The 17,722-nt window shown below is 38.3% G+C and overlaps 1 protein-coding gene across 2 annotated transcripts in view; it reads left to right on the forward strand.

Moving 5' to 3' along the window:
* gpd2 (glycerol-3-phosphate dehydrogenase 2 (mitochondrial)) overlaps window positions 1-17,035 on the forward strand; it is a 34,117-nt gene extending 17,082 nt beyond the window's left edge. For both annotated transcript variants that reach the window (XM_042336469.1, XM_007889917.2), the window contains 11 exons: window positions 705-869; window positions 2,228-2,372; window positions 3,162-3,355; window positions 8,871-9,005; window positions 9,592-9,770; window positions 10,200-10,331; window positions 10,899-11,057; window positions 12,129-12,241; window positions 12,340-12,418; window positions 12,911-13,009; window positions 14,187-17,035. In XM_042336469.1, coding sequence (XP_042192403.1) covers window positions 705-869; window positions 2,228-2,372; window positions 3,162-3,355; window positions 8,871-9,005; window positions 9,592-9,770; window positions 10,200-10,331; window positions 10,899-11,057; window positions 12,129-12,241; window positions 12,340-12,418; window positions 12,911-13,009; window positions 14,187-14,312 — 1,526 coding nt within the window. In that variant the 3' untranslated portion in view covers window positions 14,313-17,035. The remainder of the gene's footprint in view (window positions 1-704; window positions 870-2,227; window positions 2,373-3,161; window positions 3,356-8,870; window positions 9,006-9,591; window positions 9,771-10,199; window positions 10,332-10,898; window positions 11,058-12,128; window positions 12,242-12,339; window positions 12,419-12,910; window positions 13,010-14,186) is intronic.
* Window positions 17,036-17,722: the final 687 nt, after the last annotated feature.

Below are 17,722 nucleotides of genomic sequence, written 5' to 3' on the forward strand. Positions count from 1 at the left end.
ACTGCCCTTTATCTTTGTGGAGATGGCTGGTAAAATTGCTGTTAGCATGTGCTAGCATTAACCTTACTACCGGTTACCTAGCCTCTAGTTATTATAAATTCAGTGCACACAGACTCTATGCCTCTGCAATGCAGAACAATTTTGCTCCCAGCACCACATTCATGATTTTAACTTCAGTCGCAATAATAAATAGAAAGAAATCCCCCGACATTAAATGTGATTAATCATCTCTATTCACCGTTCTCTTTTACCAAGGATTTTTCCCCCAATAAATCTTTAATGATGTACATAAGAATCACTTCCTAATGAAATCAGGCTTTGTTCATTTGTCACCTTTTAAACCTTTACTTTTAAATTGAAGAACTTCTGACCTTTGACTTGGGGAATAGATCATTGCTGGTTTTGTAAAACAGTTGAAGGATTTAGACATGAATCCAAGTGCAGGGAACATTTCTTCTCCGAATCCGTTTCATGTGGTGTGGCTTATGCACTAATGGGGAATGTTAATCAACACTGGGGTCTTTAAAAAATGGTGAGCGCTGTAAATTAGGCTGAGAATTATTATTCGGAGTTTGGTCTGAAAATTACGTAGATTGAATATGACAGGGACAGATGTGACAGATCTGTTCTGACACACTTCCATACCACAAGTCAGTGGCTTGAGGTGACTCACGTCCCCCCTCTGAATCTGTCCTCTGCTGCAGGACAACACAATGATGCACGGATGAACCTTGCGATCGCTCTCACTGCTGCCAGGTATGGTGCTGCCATAGCCAATTACGTTGAAGTGATGCACCTTCTGAAGAAGATGGATCCAGACACTGGCATAGAGCATATCTATGGTGCTAGGTGCAAGGATATTCAAACAGGTACGGAGACGTCAACTTTGAAGATTGTTATCCGACTTAATATAATATACCAATAGACTGTACTTCTCGTTCGAGAATGGTGATGTCTTTTCATGATGATCGTTTATTGATATTTAGCTGTAGCTTGGGCTCAGGTCTTTCATGTGCACTACATTGCACTCCAGAAAGTTTAAAGCAAATGCTTTAAATCTATCTCTGGGATTTCCATGTGTAGGTGGGAGGCCTGGAGTTCTCAGCTTGGTTTGGATACTCTTAAGCAACGGTGATGGATTTCCTCATGTGTCAGACACCCGGCTGTGACCAAAGATTAAAAAATAAATAGAACAAATGCAGTCTAACTTATGCCGATTACGAAAATAGGGCATTTTGCTGAATTTTCATAATAAATTATTTTTTTAAAAAGCCTTAATTATAGTCAGGTGTTAGATATTCAACATAGTGGAGACAAAATCACTGTCTTTCATCCAAACTTAAGTCCAACTCCAGGAAAGATCACGAAAACCTCTTTCTGATAGTTATTAATTGAACCTGGTTATTATTAATTATTAATTAAACTCAGGATATCTGATCTCAGCCTCTATTACATATGGTTCACCAACATCTGTAAAACTGGCATTTAGTTTGAAATGAATTAGGCTGATATGGGAGGGGGAGGGGGTAGAATGACAATTGTAAGATTAAGCCTAGCCAACATTGCTACTGGCTTATGTTATACATGAGCCATAAGTGCTTCCCTTAAGTAGCTAAATACGATGTGGGAAATGAATCCACTTTATGCCCTAAGTCAACTTAACAACTCGGCAAATTGAATTTGTTAATTTCTCTTAACACCAGGAGAGTAAGGAGAATTGTTTTTTTACTGCATTTTCAATTATACACATGTATGGTATTTATTTGAACACAGTGTATGTTTCTATCTGTTTTTATTGCACTAGACCATAAGGGTGAATTATCTTTATAGGAAATAAGATGCATTCAGAAACCAAGCTGCAATCACATTGGTAATAGCTCATCGGGTACTTAATTTGTGCCTAAATCTGACTTTATCATGTTTCTTTCTATTCAGTTCTGAGCAGATCTCGATTATTATCTTGTTAATGAACGTAAGAGTCACGGTATAATCCATAAATTACTTGAATAGTGATGCATTTTAAAATCAGTACTGTTTTAAAACGCACCAAAAAAATTTGGTCACTCAATCCACGGCTGTTTGTTGGGATGCTACTGCACAATTGGCTCTGTGTTTCGCCCACAAAATACACAGTATTTTACAGTATATTCTGTGAAGCGCTTTCAGACATCTCAACGACGTGATAAGGTGCTAAATCAAATGTAAGGATTATTATTTTCTTTCGCAGGGAAAGATTTTGATGTGAAAGCCAAGTGTGTTATCAATGCTACAGGACCGTTCACAGACTCTCTGCGTAAAATGGATGATGCTGACATCCCAAACATCTGCCAGGGTAGTGCTGGTGTACACATTGTTATGCCAGGTTATTACAGGTAAATAAATAACTATTATCATTGTAAAAAGTACTGCTTACTCAAACATATAGGTGTTACCAACACTGACTAAATCAAATCTTGTTCACCTTGCCATTCTGTTTAACATCTCACTCCCACTCTAGACCATCCTCCAAAGTGTTTTACCATGGATTATAATGCCAATGAGTGACATAGTCTTGGATTAGTGTATCTGTATATGAATTTTTAAGTAATAATAAGGCCAAATATAAATAAAAGTAGTGTAAAGTAAGGTTAATTTATTCGTGTAAATAGAAAGGAATTTCTGGTTTCTGCTTGTTTAGGGAAGTCGCTTCAGTTTACTCCCAGTTCGTGTTGCAAGTTGCTTCCCAATAGGATGGTATCTCAGCTACAAGTGGGCTTTACCAAGAAAAATGTTTGTTTCATACAGAGTTGGGGCTTGGTGACATTTCTCTGTGGAAAGAGATTAATTAGACCCAAAGTGGCAGATGTAATTGGCCTAAGATAGGATTGACTCTGTAGTATGACATGAAAATCATGTACCTGACAGCAGTCTGTGGTACTTAGCTGCTAGGAACAGCCCTTGTCCTGAGATGACTCGCCGGTTGAAATGATAATGTGCAGAATTTATGTAGAAATATCTACTCAAGTTGCTCTACAAAGTCAACGTGTGGACTGATGAACATATTTTCAGGAGTTAATTCCTCAAATATGTTTCTCCGCACCACGTGTGCAGAGTAACTTTAACACAAGCTAAGAACAGGACTTTTTTTTTCAAAAAAATGATCTTTGCATTAATCCTTACAGCCCTGAGAACATGGGATTACTGGATCCAGCTACTAGTGATGGTCGGGTTATATTTTTCTTACCCTGGGAGAAAATGGTCATCGCAGGAACCACTGACTCTCTGACGGAAGTGGTACAGAACCCTGTCCCCCGCGAGGAAGATATTAATTTCATTCTCTCCGAAGTACGGAATTATCTCAGCCAGGATGTAGAAGGTACCAGACATAATACAACCAAGGTTACAGTTTGGTTGAATAACAGTTATAATTCTTGGTGCTTTGCCTTGAATACAATGCCACTGATTCTAGGCAGTAATGTTAATAATAATCCTTGCATTTGATATAGCGCCTTATGTCTTCGAGACGTCTCAAAGAGCTTCACAGGACATACTGTAGAGTTAATTAACTGTGTATTTTGTCAACAAAATGTTATTGGAAGATGTTTTTCAAAATGTTCTTGTATGAGGTGTATTGACCCTTTCACATTGGTTGTGATTCCAACAAGGTCCCCTGGAGTTTTTTTTTGGAGAGATTTGACAGCGAGTGTGTGAGTTTTTGTGTGCGCACACACATGCAGGTGTGGTGGATAGGGGGGAAGTGGCTGTGTATGTTTGAGGGATTTAGAGCAATCACTTAAACGTTTGATATACTAGAGGGTTAGTACCTACATCTAAGGCTATAATTGCATGGAAAGCGATCCATTGTTAGAGAGGATGCAAACCGTCACTCCAGGTTAAACTTCAGTAATTAACACAATTTATAAATATGCATGTATTATTAAACAAACTATACTGGCCATATCATCCTCCTACAGACCTGTGTGTTATCCTGAAAGCACTTATAACCAGGCAGATCCACTTACACAGACTTGGACAGGTTCCAGTAGTTTCATTATTGTGTCACAAGAGCTGCTATTTCTGGTTTTCAGTTTGTAAAAACAATTCATTCCCTCTGAGAAATGATAAATGCATCATTTTAAGTAGATTCGACTTGTGTGGTTGCAACAATTGCATTTGAGAAGTTGTCCGAGTTGTTTTATATTCTACGTTGGTTAATTTACCAAACATAAATTAGTGTTTGGTAAATCCTTATTGAGTCAACTCCTATTGCTTTTTGTGACCACTTCAGAAAAATGGATAGTTTCAATTAAAATTGCTTCTATAGTATCTCTAGTTAATGTTGTACGTTGCTATTGTCCATGATAAAATTATTGCCCAATTTTACAGTTTAATGGGAGAAATACAAAATTCCATGTTGTTTCTTTAGATACACGTCTAGTGCCTGTTTTCTATTCCTCATTGAAATGAAGACTTTATTCCATAAATGAGCCAAAGATTTGTCCACACTGTTTGTGTATTTTGTATCTTTAGAAAGAATTCATTACTTCTCAACTAACCTAGTACATGCACTTTTGGCCTCAGAATTGTTATCGCTAATTGACCAAATACTGTAATTACTAACTCTAACTTATCTCTCGCATGAAGACTTGATTTTTAATTATTTGGTACGCGTTTGATCTTAAATCCTCCTAAAGACTCCAGATACCTCTATCACAGAATCATAGAATATAAAGGCACAGAAAGAGGCCATTCGGCCCATCATGCCTGTGCTGGCTCTTTGAAAGAGCTATTCAATTAGTCCCACTCCCCCGCTCTTACCCCATAGCCCTGAAAAAAATATATTCAAGTATCTGTCTAATTCCCTTTTGAAAGTTACTATCAAACCTACTTCCATTTATCATTTTTGATACCTCAGACTATAAACTCAGATTATAAACCTCTACAGGCTTTTGAACATGAAACAAGAAGTCTGAACACGAAACCCTGCTTTACCACAGAAAATGGCTCAATTTTTTCAGTGTTCTTAAAAATGAGTCAGCTGAATAAATAAGGACATATCACCATAGGTCATGGAGTTCCTTTGCAATCTCAGAGTAAGAATTTATCAACTTTACTGGTAGAATCTGGAGAAAGGAAAGTGCACAAAGCAGGTGACTGAGGATCTGTAGTACTGTTTAAATTGACTCTTGTTTCTTTTGCCAGGCAATCCCACAGGTAAAGAATGAGTTCAAAAGCCAAAGGTTTATACAGCAATAAAGTAAAAAGCAACATACAAGGGACCTGTGCCTTTAACATCCGGCAAATGTTGCATGTATCCCAGCAAACATTAAATCATGCTCACTGCTTGCGTCTGTCTGAGGACATGTGCTCAAATACAGCTCGGGAATTTGTAACAAAGGTTACCTGTTACTAGAGGTCACTAAGGACCACTTGTAACACGAATTCTGACTGTCATGATTGAGTCCATAGCAAAGAAATAACTGAACCTAAGGCAGGTGTGTGAAAAGGCCATTTGGGCCATGTAGCTTGTCCTGTCGTGTAGATTTGTAAAGGGCAAACGCAGACTATTGTTACTTTGCTGCTGCCTTCACGTCAACCCTATAGCTCTCTACAACCAGTTAAATCAGAAACATGCTTTATTTTTTTGAAAAACCTCAAAGTGACTTTGCACTCAAAAGCGCTGGTTTGCAGTCTACACGAGCTGTAAGTTAATAGCTTGGCATTGTTATTATTTTTCGCCCACAAAAAATGCCATCAATTCACTTCACAGTATGAAGCGCTTTGAAATATCTCAACGACGTGAAAAAGCACTACATCAAATGCAAGGATTATTATTATTAATGGCATGATGTTCCTGCTTCATAAGATGTGTTAAGCTTGAAATTCGCTCATCTTTACGATTGGGTCTCCAGTTCTCCTGACCCATGCTTTTAAAAAAAAAGTTTTATACAGAATTTAAACACTTTGTGCAGCAGTTGTGCACTATCAGGGATGTAGGGGAAAAACACAGGCCAAGCGCATCACTGGAACGTTAAATTTAAATGTAATTAAGAATTGGAGAAGAGGTCTAACATTAGTCAAGATTCTCTCGAGTGTTAGCTTTTTTGCAACTTTAGAAAATTTGGGAGCAGAGCGCTTTAAATAAAATAATCCTTGTACTTGATACAGCGCCTGATCACGTGGTTGAGACGTCTCAAAGCGCTTCACCGAATATATTGTAAAGTGAAGTGACTGTGTGTATTGTGGGTGAAAGGAGCACAAAATGCAGGGTTGGATGAGCAGTTTAACTATGTAGCACTCTTAAAATAAATCGTACTGGTGCAAAGCTCGTAGCAGCAATATAACTGCAACATTAGTTAATATTAATAACCCACAATAGACACTTGTCATTAATGTATCAGCATTTCCACCTAATATGTCACCTCAAGTGGAATTAATCCTCTTACCACATTGCCTTGCAACTAAATCTAATATTCATCTGTCACACTGCATACCTTCTTTTTAAAAAGAAACAGATGGAACATTTCTTGTCAATTTAAATCTCTATTAATCTGACATGCCATCTATTCCTGACAATAAAACATTGTGTGTGTGTGTGTGTGTGTGTACGTGTACAGGGTTGTGCCTGAATATCATCGCCAGAAAAATGTGGTCGAGTGAATTGTTAATTTACTGAATGCAAAAGCCTACGTCATTTCAGATCCCATTTCTGTGTCAAATCTTTTTATCTAATTGCTAATTGACATCACTTTGAGCACAATTTTCCCATTAGTAATCACTGGGAGCAGAACTGCTGTCAAGTGGAGTCAAAATTGGGTACTATCGTGTTTCAGATATTTCCCACCCATTAACCAGTTGTGGAAAACTGTGTCCAATACCGTTCTCATAGTACCCATTCATGAAGGCAGTTTGGCTCATAATACTCAGTCTCCACATGGCTTTTACTCATAAAAGCCAATAACTTAGCTAGGAATTCAGGATCCTAAATTGTATTTGAGGATTAATAGATTACTTTTGGGGGTTCTACATTTTTTGTAGCTGAAGATAGTAACTGTAATTGTTCAGTGACAGGTGCCTGAGACCTGGAGCTTGTTGTGTGGATGTGTCCTCAACTGCACCAACCTCCGCAAGCCCGTTGTCCCCAATCCTCACCAGGCTCCACGGACTCCGAGTCTCAGAAAAGGTGGATTTCAAGATCCATAACCTTTGGAGCTCTCTGCCTCCGCCTCTCCCCCTCTTTATCTGTCGTTAAATCCTACCTTAAGACCTACCCCACCTCCTTCTCCCTTGCTCAGTGTCCAGCCCCGCACTGTGCAGCGCTCTGAGATGCAATCCTTTGTGAAGGCTACTGTATAAATGCGTGTTGCGGTTTCCGTACCTCGCCTCTCATTTCTTTCAATATGATAAATTACAGTTGTATTTCTGACACCAGTTTAGACAGTAAATTTCTTTATGACTTTGAATAAAAAGTGCATTTTTTAAAATACTATATAGCCCACTTATGCAGACGTCAAATCCCATGGTATGTGTTGCTGTGTAAATGTTGGCTGTTCAAGAGACCTTTGTAAAATGTGAGCTGCGATATGAGCTATAATGATATGCAGTCATTTTTTCTTAAACCAAGGCTTCTGCATAATTATTTTTGCTCTCTAATTGCCATTAAGAATTCAGTTACAGAAATATTGTAAGATAATTTATCTTGTGTGTTTGTTTTGTTAGATCAACGAGTATTCAATGTACATTTCCATTGCAGCTCACTTAAAATCTTGAGTGTTGCACTGCCTGCCTACACCTTACAGTTGAACAGAAGTATTTATCACGACATCTTCACAACTGATACTTTATAAACTTTATTACGGTTAAACTATTATGAAATAAATGAAAACCCATAACCCATAATCTTTGTTTTCACACCAAAGTTATTCTTGACAAATAAAATCCCAAATAATGACTTTACTCAGTCATTTTTTTTTCTCGGTACAGTTTATTTTTCATGCATTTTTCTTTTGTCCTTTCCTGTGTTTTTATTGTCTAAAAAAAGTCTCTTTTGTTTTTGTCTCTAAACTGCTTTAGAGAATGGAATAGTATTTCTTCCTGAAAATTCTGTTAAAAATGTGGGAAAAATGAGATTTTTATTTGACTCCTTTTTATCGATTTTACTTTCAAAGCAAATATTTGTACGTGCTATCGGAGATATAATATGGATTACTTTCACTGTTCTCCAATGAAGAGGATTTAATTCACACAGACTGAATAGTGGGCCAGCCATATTTAGCCCTATTTCAGCTCCCCTTGTGGTTGGTCTGGTTCGATTGGTAACACTCTTAACCCTCTTGAGTCAGAAGGTTCAAATTCTGAAGGTTCAAACTTTGAACTCGCAATCTAGAGCTGTTGCTCCAGTGCAGTGCAGTGCTGGGGGCATGTTACACCGTCAAAGTGGGCATCCTTTGGATGAGACATTAAACTGAGGTTTTGTCTATACACCTGCGGAAACTCTATTTCAGTGAGCGAGTAGTAAATGTATGGATCAAGCTCCCTGGAGAGATGGTGGAAGCAGAAAGTGTTGATTCTTTCAAAAGAAAAGAAAATCGGTTTCTTTCGGGAAATAGTATCTTGGGATACAGATATAGTTTGGGACATGACATATGTGCACGCGACTGCCAGGATGGTGGGAGGCAAACTGATGGAGCTTGGTCTTCTTTCGTTTAGCAATTCGTATGACCTTATGTTCCATATATACATAAAAGAGGTGTTTCTTTAACATTTTAGCCTTTTTTCCAAAGGCTGTAAAATACTCTCCCCCCCCCCCCCCCCGCCCCAGGGTAGGGTGATAACTGTCAGGAGGGAGACTCGGGAGTGACTTTGCTGAGTGTTACTGTTTCTCTGCACAGTGAGACGAGGAGATGTTCTCGCAGCTTGGAGTGGTATCCGGCCACTGGTGACTGATCCCACCTCGAAGGACACCAAGTCAATCTGCCGTAATCATCTTGTGGCGGTGACCAAAAGTGGCCTGGTGACCATTGCAGGTAATGTTTTACCATCAGTGCAGTGAAGCTCACATAAATCTGATCTGTATAAATCGTATAATCGCCTAAATCCTACAGCTGCCCAAATCCTTTAGGACGTTCTCCCAACATGAAAAACACTATTGAAATGTAATTTGTTGTTGTTGTCCCATTCAGGAGTTTATATTCTATGCAAGTTTGACATAACTCATACTTCGCACATCATATTAAAAGATACAATTCATATGTAAGGTTTACTGTCACTGTGAATGCAGTAAAAGTAAATGCTTTGTCAAACCGATTTTTTTAAAACTTGACACAATTGAAATGCAGAATTATTGCCTCTTTATCTTGTGATGTAACAAATTAGTGCCTTGGAATTGTCCACAGATTATTTTATTTCCCCTTCTGACAGTCAGACATGCTTTTGTTTTGATTGAAACACAATTTGGTATTTTAGATACAGGGAAATATTCCTGTTGAATTATTCATAACTCATGCACATAAAACTTGGCGTGTAGGAGTTTCTGTCTGGAGGTGTTGTTTTGATGTAAAATGTTTGATGTGTATACAGTGGAGTTTGCTTCTGTACTGACCTATTCTGCAGGTGGTAAATGGACTACTTATCGCTTAATGGCTGAGGACGCATTAAACGCCGCTATTAAAACCCATGGACTTAATCCAACTGCATCCTGTCAGACGGTTGGGCTTTTACTGGAAGGGGCCGTTGGCTGGACTCCTACTCTGTACATTCGATTAGTGCAGGATTATGGTTTAAGCACTGAGGTAAGTGGTGCCTAACAATTATTGAATAAATTAGGAACATAGGAGGAGGCCATTCAGCGCCTCGAGCCTTTTCCACCATTCCATTAGATCATGGTGATCTGTAACTCAACTCCAATTATCCGTCCTTGCCCCATATCCCTCGTTATCCTGACCCTAACAGAAATCTATCCACCACAGTCTTGAAAGTGTGATTGGATCCAGCATCCACAGCCTTTTGGCAGAGAGAGAGAGAGAGAGAGAGAGTTCCAGATTTCACTAGCCTTTGTGTGAATTAGTAAATGATGTAGATTTGAAACTAAGCTATTCAGTTCAAAATGGTAGGCGAACGTGAATCTTCATTTTATTTTTGAACTCAAATTGTCTTGTTGAACTCAAAAAAAGCAACACGCCTACATTTTCTCCGGTTTAACATAATCTCTTGGACTTTAGGTTTCTCGGCATCTCTCCAACACATTTGGTACCAAAGCTTTCGAAGTTGCCAAATTGGCTAAGGTCACTGGAAAGAGATGGCCCATTGTTGGCAAGCGACTAGTGGCTGAATTCCCATACATCGAAGCAGAGGTACGCAGTGATGTTATTGCACTTCAATTCTCAAAGACCGGCACATAGCTTTCGAAGTCGTCCTTCGCTACAGTTTGGAAGAAAATTGATTTGTTGTATTTATTATACTTTTTAGAGGTCTTGTTGATAGATCTCCATTGGGTATTTGGGGGAGTTTTGTTGTATGCAAAAACTCTATCACATAATGTACATAATGGTTGCATTTGGTATACTGTATTTTGAGATTAGAATCCTGAATGCTTTCCGGGGGTAAAAGTCCCTCTTAAAAATAAATAAATAAAAAATTACTAAAATTCCTCACTCACTGTTTGTGGGACACTGCTGTGTGCAATGGGCTGCCACCTTTTGCCCACAAAAATACAGTCAATATATATATATATATGCAATATATTCTGTGAAGCGCTTTGAGACGTCCCAGTGACGTGATCAGATCCTATGTCAAATGCAAGGATTATAATTATTATTATTATACATCGAAATAAGAATTATTGCTGAACGATTTTTTTTTTATAAAAATTCGCCAAGTCAAGAGAACCTCTTTCGATTGATCTGTGCATTCTTGTGTAGGTGACGTATGCCGTGAAAGAATACGCCTGCACAGCTATTGATGTGATTGCCAGGCGCACTCGCCTGGCGTTCCAGAATATACAAGCAGCAGAAGAAGCTTTGCCACGTATTGTAGAGATAATGGCTGCAGAATTGAACTGGAACGAGCAGAAAAAACAGGTGACTCATTTTTTTTAAGAAGAAAGCATTTTTTTTTAATAAAATGTTTTATGGCACGAAATGTAGCCTTGCTATTGTACAATAAGGTTTTGCTCAATTCGAAGGGCAACCCCATAGGATTCTGTGGCCCTTGTTGCATAATTATTTATTGGGAACGCAGTGTAATAAATGCATTTGCACAAACTAAACATCTGCCCCTCTCAATATTAGCTGCAAAGAAAACCCCTGTTTTATTCAATGAATTATGCATTTGAAAATAAATGGGATCGCTTATATCAATACGCTTTTAATAATTGTTTGTGTTTTATTCAAAAATGTGTCTAAACCAGTGAACCAATTTATCTGAGCAGCATTTCAGAATAGAATACCGTGATTACAGATTTACTGTATGTATTTTTGTTTCCTCCTCAAAGCACAATGGTCTGAAATGGAAATAATATTGCAATTGATTTATTGTAGAAACAGCATTTTATTGTGTTTTTTTTCCCCAGTGTTTTTTTTTCAGTCGTTCTATTGCCTCAGAATCTTTACCTAATAACAATAATAATAATCCTTACATTTGATACGTCGCCTCATCACATCTTCGAGACGTCTCAAAGCGCTTCACAGAATATACTGTAAAGTGAATTGACTATATTTTGTGGGCGAAACCCGGCAGCCAATTACGCACAGCAGCGTCCCCACAAACAGTCATGGACTGAGTGACCAAATTATTATTATAAACTTGCGAAATGCAGATGCCTTGATGCGCTTTTGGTCACTTACAGTTCATTATTCATTATATACGTCCTTGTTTCACTTCATTCAATTAATTATCTCTCTGTGGGTTTTAAAGCTATTCTGCTTTGATCACATGAATCAAATGTTAACTAGGAAACTGGCTCCTGGTTTAACTTCACTTTTTTAACTTAAGCAGCATTTCTTATTGAAGAGACGCTCAGATCACATGCTGAAGATTCCTTTGATCGGAAATTTTAATCATGCAAGGAAATATGGCTCTTTTTTTAGCGATAATTTAAATGCTATTATTCATTTTAACTTATGAAGTCAATTTGTGTCGTACGTCGTCAGGAGGAATTGGTGTCCGCTCTGCGCTTTCTGTACTTAGAAATGGGCTACAAAGTACGGGATGAACAGTTGACCAAAACCACAGAAGTAAACCTTACCCCTGAAGAGTTGGACAGGTAGAAGCTACTTTATTATTCCACCCATTGAGTGTTTCCTGTGGCTGCTTCTACTCTTCTTACTGGTTCAAATCATTGATTGCATTTGTTTTTTTCAGGTTTACGATAAGGTTCAGGAAATTCGATAACCAACAGAGGGGTTTTATCACTTTTGTTGACGTCCAGCGTGTGTTAGAGGTATAAAAATCATTAGCCGTGCGTGTGTGCGCGCTTGTGTGCGTGTGCGTGTGTGGTTTTGGTTTCATTGTCAAAAAGCATATTTGTTTAAAATCTGTGAAAGCCACCCGTATATTATTATTGTTTTTAGTACAGCTTCCAATTGCATCAAGAGTGAAAATCTCCTCCTTGTTATTATAAGTTAATAATTGCTCTTAGTTTAAAGCTAAAGCTAACCAACAGACCTGTGGTCACCTCACCTTACTGCCTCCCCCTCACACGTGTCCCCAGCTTGGTATCTCACCCTGTCATTATGAGGCGCTCCAGGACTTTATCTTACACAAAGTTGTTGACCAATTCAGAGACTCCTTGAGCCATGTTTCTACGAACTAAATTCTGGTTCAGGTCCAAATTGCGCTCAGTGGAAACTGCATTGATAACTGATAGTGGGGGAGTTCAAACCGCAATGATTGCACCAACACGTTTTAAAATTACAAACTGCCTTTCATCTAGACAATTGATCATGATATTGATGAAAACGCTCTGCACGAAATTGTAAATGAAGTTGACTTAAACAAGAACGGGCAGGTGGAACTACACGAGTTCTTGCAGGTGGGTGTCTGCTCTTTTCCACTCGTACCTTTAACCCGGGAAGGTGGCACCGTTCTGGAATAATTGGATTTGTTTAAAGCGTTCTGTGAAATTCCTTTGTGGAATAACAAACAGCAATAATTTAATTTGCGCGTTCGCTAAATCGGAACCTCCTGAATCTGCTTATTTGACTTTGCCCCAAATGAAGAATTTTGAGTTTATTTTTTCTTCGAAGGCAGAGTTTGTTTTTGTAGATCTTGTCCTGGCTCGGTATTTCAAATATCTGCCAGTTCTTTCCTCTCACTGCGACAGTGATGAATGCCGAACACGAGATAAATTAATGCTGGGGTTTTGGTCAATGTCAGGTCTTTCTTCGCTGTGTCAAGTTAAACAAACAAGATCAAGGCAAAGGAAATGGTAATTGTTCCTGCGGAGATGAGCAGTAGATAACTACATTATGGTAGCAGAATGCACAATTGTCTCCATTTGTGTCCAGCTTGATTTAAAAAGTAGCTTCGAATTCGATTTGAATAGAATTATAGGGCAGTATCTACAGTGTTTATAAATAACTAATGTTTTTAATGCATCTCTTTTTGCTGCATACTTTTAGTGAAGTTTGCCCAGAGTGTAACAGATAACCAGGTTCTCCAGTGAATCTAAGCTGTGACACGTGGGCGGCTAATGTGATGATGTCCACGTGTTAAAATGAGAAATGTATTTCAGCTCAGTGTTAATGTGACAGAAAAGCTCAATCCTGATCTCTTACTACGGCTTTACAGCTTCACGGTGGTGACAAGATTTAATGGTGAACAATTATTCACCATCTTGCTTGGCTTTTATGTCAAGTAGCGTTAAAAGAGACTTTATGGTGATCAGTAAGTTTTAAGTTTCTCAGTGGTACCTGTGTGTTTCCTGATCTCACTCCTAAATGGCTTATACCCCCATTACAGATGATGTTTCTGAACTGATGTCGAATTCTTCAGTGCTTTGAAGTGCACTGCGGAACGTACCCTTTGAATCATTTGAAAAGGTTTCAATTGGCTTCAACACAACACAGCACAAAACTCTGCCAATATTTTCCATTAGTTTCGCCCACAAAATTTACATTCTGTGAAGCGCTTTGAGACGTCTCAAAGACGTGACAATGCACTCTTAACAAATGCAAGGATTATTATTATTATTATTTTTCCCTTAACAGTTAATGAGTGCAGTGAAAAAAGGCTCGGTGTCGAGCAGCAGATTGGCGATATTGTTGAAAAGGGCCGAGGAGAAACTGGATCACAGAGAAGCTATTCCTGTACACCGGAGTGGCGGAGGTGTGTGAATCCCGCCTGCCTGTCCAAGGCATTGTCAGCCGCAAGAGAAAGCCAGACTCGCAACTGGCAGAGAGTTTGACATCACAGGACCTTATATTTGCTGCCTTGCCTGGCCTTCGGTCTTCATGAACATGCGACAGACCTTTATTTGGTGCATGTTACACTATACCTGCTTTCTCAAAGTCTTATATTTTCTTTGACCATTCTCTCTACAAACCTCGCTTGACGAAAAGTTGCATTATATCGGCAGATTATTCAAATGTAACTTATCTTTTTACGTCTGATATAAAATCTTGAAAACACAAAGTACTGTAATGTTAAAAAAAAAGTTCCTCTTACCAACAGACGGACATAACGATTGCAAAATGCAAATAATGGTAAGCAACAATAACATTTTGATCCCCTGCTGGACACAATGAAAGATAGTGATTTGGTTTGCCCCAAATAATAATTCTAGCGCCTTTAAGATATTTTGTGGGCAACCTTTCTTGAACGATGAGAGTTTTTCCCATTCAGATGGATTTGGTCTGGGTTGAAGGGCAGGCTGTAACTAGAAGGAAAATTCACAACTCTTTGGGGGCATGGTGGCATTTTTAAGATCTGTCTTGTGCTGCTTTTCAAGAGGCAACCTCTTTGTCCGTCTATCTGATCAGCAGGTCCTATTCATTTGTTACTCAATTTGCTCAATAACATTGTATGATATTTTAATGACAATCTTTCTTTGCGACTTTAAGGGTCCTATCCAAAAATATTTCCAGTGGTCACCACAAACATATTGATAAAGGCTAATAGTTTATTTTACTAACTTCAAATATATTGATGGCATTTTAGTATATGTAAACCCTTTTTTTTTCTCTCTCCATTCTGTTTGGTCCCTTCAATGGACCATACATTAGAGTCTTATTGGATCCATCGATCTGACTGTAAACATTAATGTGGTGCCTCAGTAATGTGTAGTAATATTTTGTCAAATTGTCACCCACCTTGGCAGCTGACTTTCTGTCATTCTAATACTGGTTTCTTTAGAATATCTCTACCTATATGGCCAATCACGAGCTCAAAGCACCATAAAATGCCACGTTGAGTTGGAAAAGCAGTTTGCTGCAAGCAGCAAGCATCAGATCAGACTTTGATGGCCCACGTGAACCTCCTATGACGGTTCTACTTTCATATGAGTTTGCCTCTTGCTGCCTGACTGTATTTTGTAACATCTGTTTCTTAGTCAATATCGTTGCATCTCTTTGGTTTTCACGCCTTCTCCACCACACCAGCATCTTCATAGTAAACGTTATGTCCTCCTCACAGTTCACAATCACTCGCTATTGTTCTGACCTCGAGGTTGCACATGTATAATTTCTGGAAATATGCAACAAGATTATTTCTAAATTGATGCTGGATCATGGAAAAGTTGACATACGTACTATATAACAGTAAGCTTTTTCAAGGAAAGGGAATATCAAAGATGGTTGTGATAAACATTGGCCAAAGCAAAAATGGTTCAAGGATAGTTCGATATTGTATACTTTTATGACTTAAGTCCGATTCTCAAATCTGTCTATATGCTCTTTTACTTCTGAGATCAGCGATTTCTCTTGTACTTTCCGTGTTTTCGTTCTACACTTGAAACTTTATGATACATGAATTAATGAATGAATGTATTGAGTTGCAGCTTATCACAATTCTTGCACTCAATAACCAATAATGTACTTCGAGCAGTTTACAAGCAGAAAGTGACATTCCAACCCAGCAAATTGATGAAGCCTTTCAGTGGTTGAAACAGAAGCACAAGAAAACCTTTAAACTTTAGTGAACTAGTGTTGCGGAAACTAAAGGCGGGGAGCGTACATGGAATTTTAGACAGAGGCCTGTTGTATTAGTTGTAAGCATCAAGTCCTGTGATACTTGTATAGCCACAAAAGCATATTTAAGCTTTTACTGGCTCCTGTTTCTACACACTGTAAAGTGCGTATTCAATTTGTCCTTCACCTTTTTCTTACACACAGTCTGATACTGTCAGAATCCAGTACCACTTTTGTTAGAATTTTCTTGTACTATGTTTAGTACTATAAAGCAGTAAATTAATTTTATACATTATCATATCTACTATATGTATATTTTGCAAAGATCTGTATATTTGTTAAAAGCATATCTTGAACTATTTTCTATTGAGCCATCTCTTACCCTTCCCTGGGACAGTTAGATTCAGTTAGAGTAGAAATGGTTGCTGGATTAGTGTCAAAAACACATTACAGTTTATAAACAATGCAATACCTTAATGTTATAATGTTGTAGGACGACAAGAAACTTTCTTCCAAATTAGTACACATACAAACTCCTTGAAATACTGCACATCAGATTTTACTGTCTCATAACAAGCTTGAATGCCAAATTGTTTGCGAATAGCGCCATTGAACAACAAGCAGGCAGTCTTAAGAATCGTACTGTTAATGACCGTTGTGTGTGACTGAATGTGTGAAGAGTTTTATGTCCCACCTCAATAGTTATTTTATTGTGAACGAGACATAATACCATGTTGGCGACTGCATTTTAATTTTTGTATCTCTCCATTGGTTGTTTTTATTGCTAATAATTTATTACTTTTGGTATACAAAATGAGCTGCATGCAATTTTGGAGTAATAACAAAGTGTTCTTAATGTGCCTTGCTTTTAACTGAAAACGGATTGAGAACATGAATCAGTGTAACGGATTAAAATTGTACTGTGTCAAGCACTAGATGATTACTTCCTCTGTTTATTCCACAAAGCATACCAAAACTATTTATATTCACACGGAGAGCTTGTGCAACAGGTACTGTGATCCAGAATTTAATCAAATATTTTCATTTCTCTTAAATTTCTTTATTGGCGTTCGAATGTTTAAAGTAGACACATGCTTCCTGCATCCGTTAATCATTCTTGAGGATGTCCTCTTATGTGTGGCGGCTCAGTGATAATTTCATCCAGTAAAAATGCATTTTTAAAAAAAAAAAATAACCAAATTGTCCCAATGCCAAAGAGTCAATCTACAATCATTTCCTGAAATTTGGATGTAGGAATTCATTTTCTTTTGATAAACACATTGGCTCCTGACAATGAAATGAGTGCGTAGAACTACTGCCTCGTATAGTAACAAGACATACCAACCAGGTTGGAGGCAGCCAATGGGATGGTGGTGGAGGAAAGTGTTCCTGGTCAGGGACCAGATGTGGGATGGGAAGAGCAGCTAAGGATCGAACTTGATGCGTAGATTTACGCACAGGCTTGGTGAGGGTTTGGGATAGGCCGGGGAGGTTGAGGTCAGAGCCGCAAGAGAGAAGATGTTGGCGGGAGCCAAGGAGTATGGCATCTGTCTTATCGACATTCGGCTGCGAAAAATTACCACGGGAAGGGGGAGAAATATGGCAAAAACAATCTGGCT

Source organism: Callorhinchus milii, unplaced genomic scaffold, assembly GCF_018977255.1.
Source record: "Callorhinchus milii isolate IMCB2004 unplaced genomic scaffold, IMCB_Cmil_1.0 Scaffold6, whole genome shotgun sequence".
NCBI lineage: Eukaryota > Metazoa > Chordata > Chondrichthyes > Chimaeriformes > Callorhinchidae > Callorhinchus > Callorhinchus milii.